Source organism: Porites lutea, chromosome 11, assembly GCF_958299795.1.
Source record: "Porites lutea chromosome 11, jaPorLute2.1, whole genome shotgun sequence".
NCBI lineage: Eukaryota > Metazoa > Cnidaria > Anthozoa > Scleractinia > Poritidae > Porites > Porites lutea.
This window is the reverse complement of record NC_133211.1, coordinates 10176211-10190048: the sequence shown is the minus strand read 5'-3', so window position 1 is coordinate 10190048 and position 13838 is coordinate 10176211. Positions and strand designations below refer to the sequence as shown.

At 41.2% G+C, this 13838-nt stretch overlaps 2 protein-coding genes across 2 annotated transcripts in view; both read left to right on the top strand.

Annotated features, from left to right (window-relative positions):
- Positions 1 to 483: 483 nt before the first annotated feature.
- On the top strand, positions 484 to 6300 carry LOC140952972 (neuronal acetylcholine receptor subunit alpha-10-like). Its single transcript, XM_073402439.1, has 5 exons — positions 484 to 584; positions 2001 to 2140; positions 2551 to 2595; positions 3333 to 3442; positions 4281 to 6300. Exons 1-5 carry the CDS (start codon positions 536 to 538, stop codon positions 5584 to 5586), a joined length of 1650 nt encoding a protein of 549 aa, XP_073258540.1. The 5' UTR covers positions 484 to 535; the 3' UTR covers positions 5587 to 6300.
- Positions 6301 to 10115: 3815 nt separating this feature from the next.
- LOC140952968 (putative L-amino-acid oxidase YobN) overlaps positions 10116 to 13838 on the top strand; it is a 4162-nt gene continuing 439 nt past the window's right edge. Inside the window, exons 1-4 of the mRNA XM_073402436.1 lie at positions 10116 to 10594; positions 11070 to 11237; positions 12053 to 12139; positions 12725 to 13838. The exon at positions 12725 to 13838 is cut by the window's right edge and continues 439 nt beyond it. Coding sequence (XP_073258537.1) covers positions 10126 to 10594; positions 11070 to 11237; positions 12053 to 12139; positions 12725 to 13838 — 1838 coding nt within the window. The 5' untranslated portion in view covers positions 10116 to 10125. The remainder of the gene's footprint in view (positions 10595 to 11069; positions 11238 to 12052; positions 12140 to 12724) is intronic.

Sequence of the window (13838 nt, the reverse complement as noted above, 5' to 3'; positions counted from 1 at the left end):
TGCTTATTGGGATTAGACAAGACAAGTTGGAAAAAAGGTGCGCTGGAGTTTAATATAATACGCCTACGTGACTGTTTTAATATTGCGTGGGTAAATTCATGAACTCCAACGAAAGCATGTTGGTTCAAGAGCAAGTCTGAGTTTAAGACAAGAAGTGTTGGTTTTGGAAAAGAAATCTTCTTCACTTTAGAAAAGAATAACTATTTGTAACCACCAAACAATGAAACAATTAATTATAGAAGACTGGACCTGTTTTCGAACAATCAATGTTTAAGCTTATGGAAAAACACTTTATGCTAAAAGTGCTATTAACCTCTTCCGCGGTCTTTATTTGTATGCATGTTTTTAGGAAGTGATTACTGTAATTTAAGTCTGTTTTTATAATTGGATGCGTTTTTGTAGCAGCATCAAGCCAAGTTCAGCTATCTTAAATTTCTAATTCACTATCTGAGTCAATAAACATTTTCGGTCATTTTTAGGTGACTTGAACGCAAAAAAACCAGAAGGCGCCCTGACTTCAGACAAATTAAACACGATGAATTTTATTGCTGTGCAGCTCTTTGCCACTTTCTTTCAGTTTACAGGTAAGTGCTGAGTAACTATTTTTCTCGTTCTAAATTATTCTCTCTTTTTTGTTTTCTAGTCATGTTATCACCTTTTTTACTGTCTCCTAATGGCAGACGTTTTCCATAGTGGTCGCGTCTGTTTCAACTTACTGATACACAGTGAATTTTAAGTCGTTACAACAGACGTACATATACCTGTTTACATTACCTCGGAGTTAGCTGTAAAAGCTATAAATATCTCCGAGAAAGAAACAGTAATGAACAATGACAACGATAACTGATGGAATGATAACAGACACTTATGAAAATGGTTGGTAGAACCAGACAAGCAATATGTCCTGTTTTGTCCACCCACGTTGTCAATTATTCTATAACTGGGAGATCCAAAAAGTCGTGGAAGCAACGGAGAAAAAACTACAGGACTTAGGATTTATGCCTTGAGCTGAGGTCTCCATTGTTTCAAATAGGACATTTTATTACTGTAAAAGGAATCACTGTCATTGAAATGCACAAGTGCTGGTTAGACCTCATAGAAAGAGACAATGGGGAGGAGACGCTATGAAATCCCACGATCAAGCGCAGAAACAATTCCCCCAGCTACGATGGCTATCTTAAGGACGAAACACCGAAGGTCCTTCTCTCAGTACACTTGACTGACTTTGTGGGATAACCGCTTGATCCTTCTCCTGGCCACGTAACGTCTGTTCACCCAAGAAGTTGTACAAATTCACTAAAGAAAAATTAAAATCGCGATTAGACTTCAATTTTGGTATTCGTCTTTGGAAAAGGGTTAAACTTGTCCTTAGAAATATTTCCCAGGCAAAATGGTTAAACGACTAAGAAAATGTACAGTTACGCAGATCGAGATTCAGTTGTTCGGTTGTGCGTGCACAATAATAATTCATGTTGTAGTTGTGCGAGAATAAGGGGATGTTACCTGAAAAGGTGGGTTTTCACTGTCGCGTAATTTTTAGGGGATTAAGCGAGTAAAATTTTCGTTCCTAACTAAAAAAGAGGCAATGTACTGAGGCAAAAATAAAACGGTCGCGGGTAAAAGTAAAAGTTAAGTTTGGTTCAGTTTTTGCGTTTACGCGCGCCCTTTCATATATTGCCTCCATTTTATTTACGCGCGTAAAATTTACGTGCGTACACACGTTAAAATTACGAGACAGTGGATATAAACCTTATGAAAGCTCTCTTACTATTAAGTAATCGATAGGGACGAAGGGCCATGCGCAAGAGGTAAGCAATAAGTCGCAGTGTCTTGTGCCGAATGGAGAACGTTTAATTGATGAAATGCGACATCATTGTGTGATTTCACGGCTTTAGCTATTATTATTATTATTATTATTATTATTATTATTATTATTATTATTATTATTATTATTATTATTATTATTATTGTAACGGATACAACCATTTCTTTCTCATTAGTTGGGGCACTTGTGATGAATGAAACTCGCCTACACGCTGAGCTCTTCCAAGGTTACAACAAACAAGCACATCCCAAACTACCCGGGACAGGACCTGTGATAATCATTTTTGATTTTCAACTTATTCGGATTCTTGACGTGGTAAGAATTCGATCGTGCAATAAGAGTACGTGTGATTGGCGGTTTTCTAGAAAAAAGCGATGAAAGATTGTAACAATTCTGTTGACTGAGATTTTTTTGTGGCTGTCATACTGCAAAAAAATGTGGCAATCTAGTTAAGGAAGCTAAGATACTTAAGTACGGTCATTTTAGGGGAAGACCCTTCTGCTTCTATGAACGTACGCAAAATTGCGGGAAGATTTGTCTCGCTACAAATTGAAGCTTTTTAAACTTCAAGGGGCAGAACAGTTACAGGGGTAAAATTTTGCAAGAGATTCATAAACCTTCGTGCTGTATACCAAGTCCCAGCAACGTGAATACTGAATAGGATCTCTAAGATACCAATAGAACTATAGTAAGTGTATAACAGAGCTATGATTTTGAATTTACAGAGCGCAAAGCAACAGCACATCACAACATACGCGTGGGTTAATCAGGTATGTTAATCAAATTCAGTTGTTAGAGACATACTGTGATCGAAAGGGGTTAACATTGATAACATCTGTCCTTTTTTGGCATTTATTGACTATACATATCACAATAAAAGCCGCTGATCAGGAAGTGCGAACAACAAAAATCCTGAGTAAAGACGGCCGTGGAAGAAGCGTTGGACGTGTTTAGAAACCTTATTAGAGTGTTTTAAAGTGTTTTTACGTAGCCTAGTATGTCCCAGTTATTCAGACCCAATAAGCAAACTAATGAACTTTGAATTATCAAAAACAAACAGCAACAAAGAACAAACAACTTGATAAATCGTTTTCTAACTGTTGGCACTGATTGCGGGTTTAGGACCGGGAGCTGCGTGTCCTCTTTTGTGCCAAAAATCTCTGATTGGTTCAAAACGTTTATCGCGACTAAGTAGCTTATAACAAACAATTGATCCCACAGAGTATGTACATATAGGAAATATAGGCTGATATGGGCCAGCGTTAGAACAGCTTAGAGCTTAGACTGGTATTCTTTACCCTAATTAAATTGTTTACTTACAGTTTGGGCCACCAAAAATAGTTCTATACTACGTTAATTGAAGTTATTATGTTTTCCTATTTTCGTTTTTAAACTTGGGCCTTCTGATAGGCAATTTTTATTGCTACATCGATGAAAATGTGAGTTTGGCAGAAAAGAAAACGCAAACTGTAATGCATATTGGAGCTTATTGAATTTTTCTTTATAGTACTGGGATAACGACTTACTGAAATGGGACCCGGGAGATTATGGTGGAGTGAAAGAAATTCATATAGCACCTGAAAGCATTTGGGTTCCGGACACGCTATTGTACAACAAGTAAGACATTTTTTTTTTTGAGTAGTGGATATAACTTCATACTTGGGAGATGTGCTTGTAATACGAATAGCCCTGCAAAACGCAAAAGCTCATCCTCCCCATCGTGTCGGAGGGGAGGGGGAAGGGGTATGTAATCGTGTTTAAGTGAGACTCTTTCGCCTGGGGCTAATCCATGCTGATTGAGTTCATGGCTTTCACTGCCAGGTGATATGGCTGTGGGCATGCGCAAGGTACTGGTCTTACCGAGGAATACCGAGGATTGTGTGCATCTTGCTTTTGTACATAGGCTGTTGTTTAATTGATTAAAAATCCAAGGGACATGCATACTCCAACACCAACCCCTCGGTATGACCTTACGCATTAGCACATTCATATCGCCCCAGCAGCTGCGTTGATGCACAGCTGTTTTAGAGGGATAATGATTTCTTCTCCTGAAACAGGATGAATTTCGCCGCATTACACAACCAGAAAATTAAAATTGAATATGCGATATCTGGTATCTTTTGAATGAGCAAGCGTTAATAGTTATGAATAGGCAATCATATCTAAGGGCGGACATTAACCAATCATTTATTATTTTCGATTATTTACTTTGTAAGTTTGTACCGTCCATGAAGCTGGCCAATTTCTCTCAGTGACGCCCTCGTTTTCCATCATGTAGCACGAGAGGCCACGAGTGACAGGCGCTCCAATGAACGCGCACGAGGAGAAGAAGACATGCACTGTTCGAATTGTGTCTTGCCCGATGTTGCCCTTACCAGTGTCATATCGATCGGCTGTCTTATATCTATTTCCTCTTGAAACTCCCTTTCTTTCTTTTTCTGTATTTTTGTGACAGTATCGACGAAGAGGATCGAATGGGAGGAGGAAGGACAACATACACTAATAACGTGGCCCTGCAATACGATGGCAGATGCACATGGTTAAACCCAGCCATGTTTAGGAGCATCTGTAGTGTGGATGTCACCAACTTTCCTTTCGATGATCAGGAATGTGAGTTGAAATTTGGTTCTTGGGCTTTCGATGCATCCAAGATTGATATGACTGTCAACAACGATACTGTTGCCAACAGATATTACATCAAGAACGGTGAATGGAAGATGCTGAATCTTTCTGTGAAACGAAACTCACTGAAATACCAGTGCTGCCCGCACGAGTTCGTGGATATAACAATCACGGTGAAAATTAGACGCGAATCACTGGATTACATACTAAAGTTGCTCATTCCTTGCTCGCTGATCTCGTCCATGATATTCCTTGGTTTTGTGCTGCCTCCTGAGTCCGGTGAACGAATAGGATTGAGTATCACAGTTCTGTTAGCAATGACAGTATTTCAGCAACTCAGCTCTGAGTTGATGCCGTCGTATGGCTTTCCCCTTCTTGGACAGTTCTACTTTGCGATAATGCTGGAGATAGGTGCTTCTTTGGCCGTCACCACGCTTATTCTAAATTTTTACCATCGCAACAGGCGACGCATGCCCAAGACAATGCGGAAGGTCATCCTGCACTGGCTTGCACGCATTTTATTTCCGTGTCAAAAGCCAAAGGATTGGAGCGAAGTTAGAAGGCAAAGTAATGTCTTGCGAAGAACCGTGGATAGTATTGATGTGGAAAGTAAGGGGCAGGTAAGCTGCAGCGGGTCCGAGGAGTCTTGCGGCGATGACCAGCTTGAATGTCAAACAGGGAAGTTCCCTCGACACGATGAACGGATGCACACATGGGTCGTTCAGGACTCGGGGAAGGTAGACACTATTTCATCAAATGGCGGCCCTTCAAAAAGGTTTCGCTCCTTTTGCAACCTTGGAGCCTCACCTACAAACAATTGTAAACAAAACGGCGGCTACAAGAAAGAACCAAAAGGGTTTAAAAGCAACAGAAACTTCAGGCGGAGCGGGGCCAAAAAGGCTAGTAGAAAGAAGCGCCCGTCAAACGCCAGCATTTTTACAAGACAGCTAACAATAGACTCGATGTCCGCGCCATTTGGAGGCAATATGCTCGACTGGACTGAAGAGAAGTTGAAGAATCAAAAAGAGTGGATCAAAGCTGCTCGTGTTTTAGACAGGCTCTTTTTAATTCTTTCTATTGTTGTTACCATGGTGACGCTACTCACTATTTTTTTGCGAGCTCCCAGATTCCGTCTCTAATACACACCCGTTGTATATGTGTCTCAGACGCCATTAGAGTCCCCATAGGGATACTCCTTATAACAGCCTGTACGGGGAGGTTCGCCCGAAAGGGTAGGAATTTCACTAGTTGGAGTATATTAAGGTTTGATAAAATCTGTCATTTCTGTCTGTAAAAAGGGCCAACAGATGCATCTTATGGCCGAGAAAATGTTGAGAAAACGTTCTGATTTTGTGATTTATTCATACTTTAAAGACAGTGAATTTACAGTAGTTAAAAGGGATGCAAAGGTCCACACTCTGTATGTAAAGGGTACCCATTTGCCAATAGAAGATACACGAAAGGGGTACCTTTACTGTTAAGAAATGGTATATAAAAGTGTAAGGGGTTGGACCTCGGGGTGGATCCTCCCCGTAAAAAACTTTGTTGCGTACCTTTCCCGCCGGTTAGAATCATAGATAACTTTTTCTCCCTTCCATCGTCACCATTTGGTTAACGTTGTAAACTTTCCTGTGAAGTCCCAGAGGTCGATTTACTAGTTGACTAGGAGCAGGGAAGAGAAGGTGAAGGCGCTTATTCTGCTCCTCAAAACGGTTCTCTGTTTGCTAGTGAGGCTCTGTTAGGAGATAAAATGGCCTTCATTTATGTAATATACCAGTCATCGCCTATGATCAGAAGAGTGCTTTCTTGTTTGAATTCCTCATCTGTAGCCTTCACAAGGAAATATATGTCTTTTTCCCACCTACGTTCCCATGATTCGCGTTATATCTCTTGGATGAGTTGTAGTACGTGAGAGTTGAATTAAAATCCAAGAATTAGTTTAAGAAGTAAAAGATCCGAAACTTTTGGATATAACGGAGCTCCACGAGCGCACGAGCTGAGCCCCATACCTAAGAAAATTTGGTAATCTATCCATCCGAGAAATTTTGGTAATCACGTGATCGTCCGTCCGTCCGCCTCCCCGCACCACAGGGAAACCAGTGTGAAATGTCGAACTTCCTGGCTAGTGTGGCAGATTGTAACCTGTGTTTAGCTTGATAATAGTCATCCATATTATGTTCAATTGACAGCTGTCAAAACAGGGTATACGCTAATCAGAGTCACATGACCGTATCGCGGGGTAGGGAGCCAACCATTGAGGTCATGTGTTTTTGAAGTTTTTCGCTGACTAGTTGTTAGTTTTTAATTGATCGCACGCTCAAATTTATATTTTTCAGTCATCTGATTCTCGCCAAAGTTAAGTATAGATTTGTGGATTTCTTGACAACGGTTTAAAGTTCATTGTCTGAAGTAAATTTAAAGTATATAAACGGGAGCTCCTCTTTTAGCTCTGGCTAATTCTATAATTACCGTCGACTCCCGATAACTCGAACCTTCAAGGGAAATCGAAAAAAGTTCGAGTTATAGGGAGTTCGAAGAAAATAGCCGAGAAGGGCTCAAAACACGGTTCGAGTTATCGAGGGTAGAATTATATAGAAAATGACCTTAGGGGAAACGAAAATTGGTTCGAGTTAGCGGGAGTTCGAGTTATCGAGGGTTCGAGTTACCGAAGGTAAAATTACCGTGAATGTATGACGGAAATCCAGGGGAAATCGATTTTGGTCCGAGTTAGCGCAAGGTTCGAGTAAGCGAGGGTTCGAGTTATCGGGAGTCGACTGTAGATTTTCGTATAGGGCGAAGGGAGAAATTTCGAGGACGCGCGCGCACACGAGGGGCGGCGTGTTCCCTCGCGCGCACTATAAAAACTACTCAGATAAACTATAAATTGGCGCCTACCAAGCAGGCCATGGGCATCCGGCCATCTCCGTTTAATTCTTTCTTCATCTGGGTCCAGTGAGGCAAAGGAGTGACCTTGAAGCGATTCGTTGTTCCGCAAAGTCACAATCTTGTACCTCAGAGGCAAGCAGGAAGACGGAGTCGAGTATTCGGTAGTCATGGAAATAATTCCCAATTTATTGATACATAGCATGGTCCGCTGTAATAATTATATGCTTTACTGATTTTTCACAGTAGGGTAACCTGAGTCCTAATCCTACCTCCAATAAGCCAAATATTCAAGATAAAATACGCAAGTATGAAAGTATAATAATGTTCCAGACGTTACTGTCACAACAATAAGCCTTTATTTGCATGGCCATGCAAGTAAATATAGAATTGCAAGAACTATTTTACAGACTTGAATAAAAGAAAAACCGAAGAAAATACTTTTTCCTATGCGATTAGGAAATGTAGGTTGCGCGGTACGAAATTTGCGATTAAGCCGACATCCTCATAATGCAGGATTTCCGTGCTATCACTTTATTTCTCTGAATGCATACAAATTCTACTTCATTTGTAAAAATTTTGAAAAATAATAAATAATAATAATAGTTTTCATCACCCGGCTCCCTTTGCCATTTGATTTTGTTTGACAGGTTGAGTACAATTCTTTTCAAGGGGATTCTATTGACCTTCAAGGTCTCACACTTCTCCGCCCATTTTTCGCCCAAAAAACTGCGTCAGAAATCTTATGAAAAAAAAACTTGTTTCACTTGCACAATTAACCCGAAGATGAGCGGCAAATTTACGTCACCCGTGGCTGAGCTTTTTCACGTGTCGTGACGCTAGTGCTAGCGTTACGCCGAAAGCGGAAAATATATTATTTGCTTAAATACCTCAACCAAAGGTTAGATTCTTTTCTTTTGGAAGTACACCGCTATTACCATAGTTATTAGAGGAGACTGGTTATGAAAAGCGGCAAACATCAATGATAAAAAGTGCACAATCCTTTGTTTTCTGTTGGCAAATTGTTACGGAATAAATTAATGCAACGTTTTTATTGGTCAATACAATCAAAATGATAGGAATTCTTTTGAACGTTGTGCACTTTCAGGTCCACAAAAACATATAACAAAGGAGTCTGACGGGTTTCATAACCATTCCACTCAATTAACTATGCTATTACTCAATAAGTCATTGTTGAACTGAGTTGTTTTGCTTCTCTAGCTCCCGTGACACAGGATGCAGCAACACTTATAGAAACGTTTTGATCATAGTTGGTAGAGGAAACTGTTAATGATGGTCTTCAAACATCAAAGATGAAAACAAATTTTCTGCAGTTGATGTCGGGAGCTCCCTGACTGTACCCCTGGCTGCACACATGCTAGGCCTTTGTTGTTCACAAATCGTGACTGAATGTGCGACGTTTTAATCTTATTGGTCAGTAATTTGAAAGCAATTGAAAGTTGTGCAAGTCCAAAAAAGATATAACAAAGAAAGCTGACGGGCTTTTATAACCACTGAACTTGATTAACTATGTTCTGATTAACCTATTGTTACCCTAGCCTGAATTTCAGACATTCTTTCGAGTCGCATAATCCCGATATAAGCTCCGTGTGCACCGAGACACATTCATTACTAACCGCCGCATTGTATTGTACATGTATGTGAAGGCAAACTCAGAAGCATCATTGGCTAGGCATATTCCAGATTAAGTCTTATACAGAGGGAAAAAGCAGGTTTGTCTTTCTCGGATTCATATATTTTTATTTCGTTTTATAGTTGGGGTTAACGTAACATTCAAGACGCTCGGATCTGGGCTGGACATCCTTTGTGTAACATCTCGAAGCCGAGCTGTTGGTCGGTCGAGTCAAGTTATGAGCGGAGCAAGCACAAACTCTTACGAGCGCGCTGCTAGTGAACCTTTGGCTGAAAAGAGTAAGCGGTAACTCACTACTGCCAAAAAGACTTTCACAGGATGTTATGTCACAAATTTTCTGATAAATTAAGCAAATAATAGCAGTATGTCTTGGTAATCTCCTTGGAGTGTTTTATTACGACTGCCAAAGACTAGTACGGGGTCTTCAAGTCAACCAAAACTGCGCAGCTTATTCAGAACCCCCAAATGAAATAAAAGTCCTAGTTGAAGCGAAATTCAAACGTGCATGTGGATTTGTCATTCCCCTGGATCCTTTTAAGCGTCGCTACTCATGAAAAAATACGAAAAAACCAGTCACATTTGACAATGTCTTGAATGTATATTGAATTGTTTGCATTGTTTGGTGATAGAATTTGCAAACGTGATTACTGAGCTGTCGGTCTTTGGGCGGAGCCTCAACCTCGTCCCCAGAGCGCTTTTCCCTGGCTTTCCAAAGCCAGGGTAAAGCGCCCTGGGGACGACATTGGGCGAGGCCTAGGAAAAGCTGAAAGTAATACAGATTTCTAGTTCTAACTGATCAAGACTTTATGCGTTTGCTTTATGCATGGTTTGCGTCCCCTCTCGATTACCACGGTTCTTTCTTCTTAATCGTGGTGAGCATCATTATCGGCCAATCGATGAAGGTGTTTAATTATGTCCTAATTTTTATTAATAAAATCTCCTAGTCGTTATAGAAATGAATACTGGCATACAAGAGCGAAGCACTGTTTCGGTTGATGTACGTGACTCTCTCAGGTCATGCATTCCTTTAGATTGCATGGAATCCGCCTCTTTTTTCGCGTTTTCAAAGGGCCTCAACGAATACATTTATCAAGATGTTTTACCTTGAAATCTCTTTGATATCTACAGCTAAGAATTAACGATGGCAGTCGCTCAAAAGCGAATGGGTAGAGTTTCGCTCAACAATGAACCAAACTGGGTTACTGGGGATGTAGGGAGCCTTCCGGCTGAAACATCCAGAAAACGTCCTCAAGTAGCTATGACTCAGAAAGCAGCCAAAGAGGCTAAAAAAAAGAGATCGGAAGAAGAGGAAGAACCCATTCAACAAAGTGATCTTTTGAAACCACTTATGATGGACATTGCAAAAAAGGGCTTAAATTTCGCGTTCCAAAAATGGATTCAGCGTTTGGAGAATCCCCAGAAGCGTACAAAGACTCAAAAACCGAAGAAAGTGATCGTGGTTGGAGCTGGAATGGCAGGGCTAGTAGCTGCGTACGAGCTGGAGCAAGTAGGTCATGATGTGATACTATTGGAGAGTCAGATGCGAGTAGGCGGCAGAATACATACCCTTGGGGAAAAAGATGGTTTTGAAAAGGAACTTTGTGCTGAGGGTAAGCCGTTTTTTAGAAAAGACTGGTGGTTTTATATCGGCTTGACAGGGTTTTAATTTTGTATTCCCTTGTTTTTTCTACACCGCTCTTTGCATGATTTATTAACCGTATTCGGAGCAATTACTTATCTTAACTGCTTACTGTGAAGACGTAATGTTTAGTAACGAGAAGAGGGCTGGACATGCCTAACGGTTAAACACTGGTCCACCCCTGCAATAAACGTAGCCTCTTTCAGGAGTTCAGTAACTGGAGAGTGGAGCGAAATATAAGGCGGAGAGAAAAAAGAGAAGGAGAGTGAGAGGCAGAAAACGGGGTCACTTTCGCCCCCGCCCCCTCTCCCTACATCGCACACCATTGCTATTTTATCCCACCTACTTCTCTTTGCACCGTCCTCGCTATCGAAATGCCTGAAACAAACGGCAGTAAACTGTTCTAGTCTAACACAATTTTTGCTTCTTTTATTGTCTTGTCCCAGCTGGTGCTATGAGGCTACCATGTCCCCCTGACGCCAAAGAAAAGACCCACTTCCTGACAGATTTTTATGCCTCTGCCAAGCGGTTTAATCTTCCCCTGGCACACTTTGCCAACTACAGTGAAAATGCTTATCTCAAGTTTTATAACGAAGACGCTGTTCGAATAAAGGGTAAGCATAATCAGACAGCCTTGTCCTCGGGGATTTCCCTTGGAACACTGGGCCCTTATTTTTTCCGCTGTCTTGCCTCTCCCTTTTCGTTAGGGAATGCCCCAGGGGAGTAGTGAAGGAGCTACTCGGGAGGTCTGTCCTACTCCTCTGGGGACGAGGTTGCACAATTAAACGTAAATAGTACAACACCTTTTGGTTATTTTTATGGGTAAAACGCCTATCTATGATATCAGATGTAACCCCATAATTTAACCACTATGGTGGTCTGTGGTCTGCTTCTGGGGTGACACTCCCTTTTTCGGCCTAAAAGGGTATGCCACCGAACAGGGTATGGTCTTCTGAATCTTGAGTCTTAGTTAGCGTCATTTAGCGCCTTGGACATACAAGGCGTCTTTTTGGACAGGAAGCCTTGAACAAGGTGTGTACTTTGGCGGTGGCTCAACCCACATGTGATGTATCAACAATTTTTTAATAACCTGATAATCTAATTTAATCTAATTCTGTGATGCCAAATGAAATGAATCACGTTCACGAGAAAAGGACGGTCTTTGTCTTAATCAAGGTAGCTAATTGAACGGCTTTTTTGTCTTTTTTGTCTTGAAGTGAGATCAGGGTTTGAAAACCTTGGCGGCACACCCCTACCCATAAGTCCTTTACGTGCCTCCCCCCATGTGGAGGTCTGCTACGCAACGTTTATTCGCCTTTATTGCGTAATTCGAAATACGGCTGATGGGCCGATGGGTGGCTTAGAGAAAATTGTTATCTTTGAAACACTCTGAGATAACAACTAAATATTTTATCTTTAATTGTAACAGAATGGGATAACGCAAATTTCGACAAACTTTGGCCTGGATGGAATGATACCCTCAAAGAAAATGGAGTAGAAGGCATCGCAAGTATCGGTAAGCCTGAAATAAGCTTAACTATACAACTTACTATAGTTGTCCAATAGTGGTTAGAACTGAACTTTGCCGCCCTTTTATTATATAAATAAAAAGTACAAATGTGTAGAAAACATAAAGGCGAGAAAGCTCAATATAGAAATCTCCGCGCTTTTAATTAACGGTTTCCTCTATTAGTTTTCCAAACAAGTAGACTCAAATTGGAATTCAAATAAATAAATTAAGGGTGGAGCTGCAAGCAACGTAATTTTACATCAGATATCGTATTGCGTTCAGCATAATTAGGCTAAAATGAAAACAAACAAGGAAACAGAAAAAATTGATATAAATAAAGGTTTATGACCTGGGACAGAAAGAAGCTGAAGAAGGGAGGAAACACTGAGTTTCGAGTAGAATGAAGAGTATTAAAGAAAATGTCATTAGGTTGAAATGGAACAGTAACAAAATCGGCGATACATTGGAAAATCACTTTTTTAATTAGCGAGCTTAATTTAATTAGAGACAATATCATGACATATCCCCTTCTTTTTTGGTGAAATTGTTGTGCGTAGTTTTTTCTAAACTTTCATCTTCATCTCACTGCAGATGACTACTATAATTGTACCACTAAAGTCATAACAGACCAGCTGCGTGACCTTCTTGATAATCCTGACGTTAAACCATGCGATGCCTGGAAAGAATGGATTGATATCTGGAGTCAGTTCTCACTTGATGGGTTCCTACAAAGTAGCTACGAAGCCGTCATGACAAAAATCAAGAACAAAGCCCGCAAAATCTCTCTGAAAGGCCTCCAAGAGCTTAAGAAGTACCTTCCTTGGACAGATGCTGCCATCACTGCCTACAGCGTTTTTAGCTACACAGAGCAGCTTGACCAAAGTCTGGTGCAATACCTCCGAGATCAGCTAGGACAGTGGTGGGCGCCAAACATGCACCGTATTGTAGGAGGGACGTCTTTGTTGCCAGAAGCCTTCACCGAGCCTAATAAAGGAAGAGGCTGGAATCCCGACGTCCACCTTCACAAGAAAATCCTCCTCAACCGTACAGTCAAGGAGATTCTCTACACATTTGATGAGGATGACACTGAAAAAAATCACGTGGTGATCAAAGGCTATTTCAGCAACAGCCGACAGCCTTTTCAGGTCGAGGGAGATGCTGTTATAGTGGCCACTCCAATCAACATTCTTAGACAAATCAAGTTCACGCCCAATGATACTACTACTCCGCCTCCACCACAGCGTTTTCACAAGGCCATAGAAGACATCTTTACAGGAGCCGCGACTAAAATATTCATACAGACCAAGACGAGATTTTGGGAGGATGAGGACATCAAAGGTGGATTCTCCAAAACAAATCTTCCCATTGGTCAGCTCCATTATCCAAGTAACCGCGACGGGGACCATCCCGGGGAAAAGGGCATCCTATTGGTCTACACGTGGAAATCGGAGGCCCTACTCTTTGGTTCGCTTGATCCTCAAACTGCGGTACACGAAGCAGTAGAGCAAATAGCGACCATTCATCCACAGATCAAAGAGCAGGTTGAAACGGGTGCCGTCTGCGCGTGGTACAACCGACCGAACGCTCAAGGAGCATACGCCCTACTCAAACCCACCCAGTACCAAAACGTCCGCTACCTTATGGAATACCCAATGGCAAACATCTTCTTTGCTGGAGACGGCCTTTCCTTTGCTACGGGATGGAT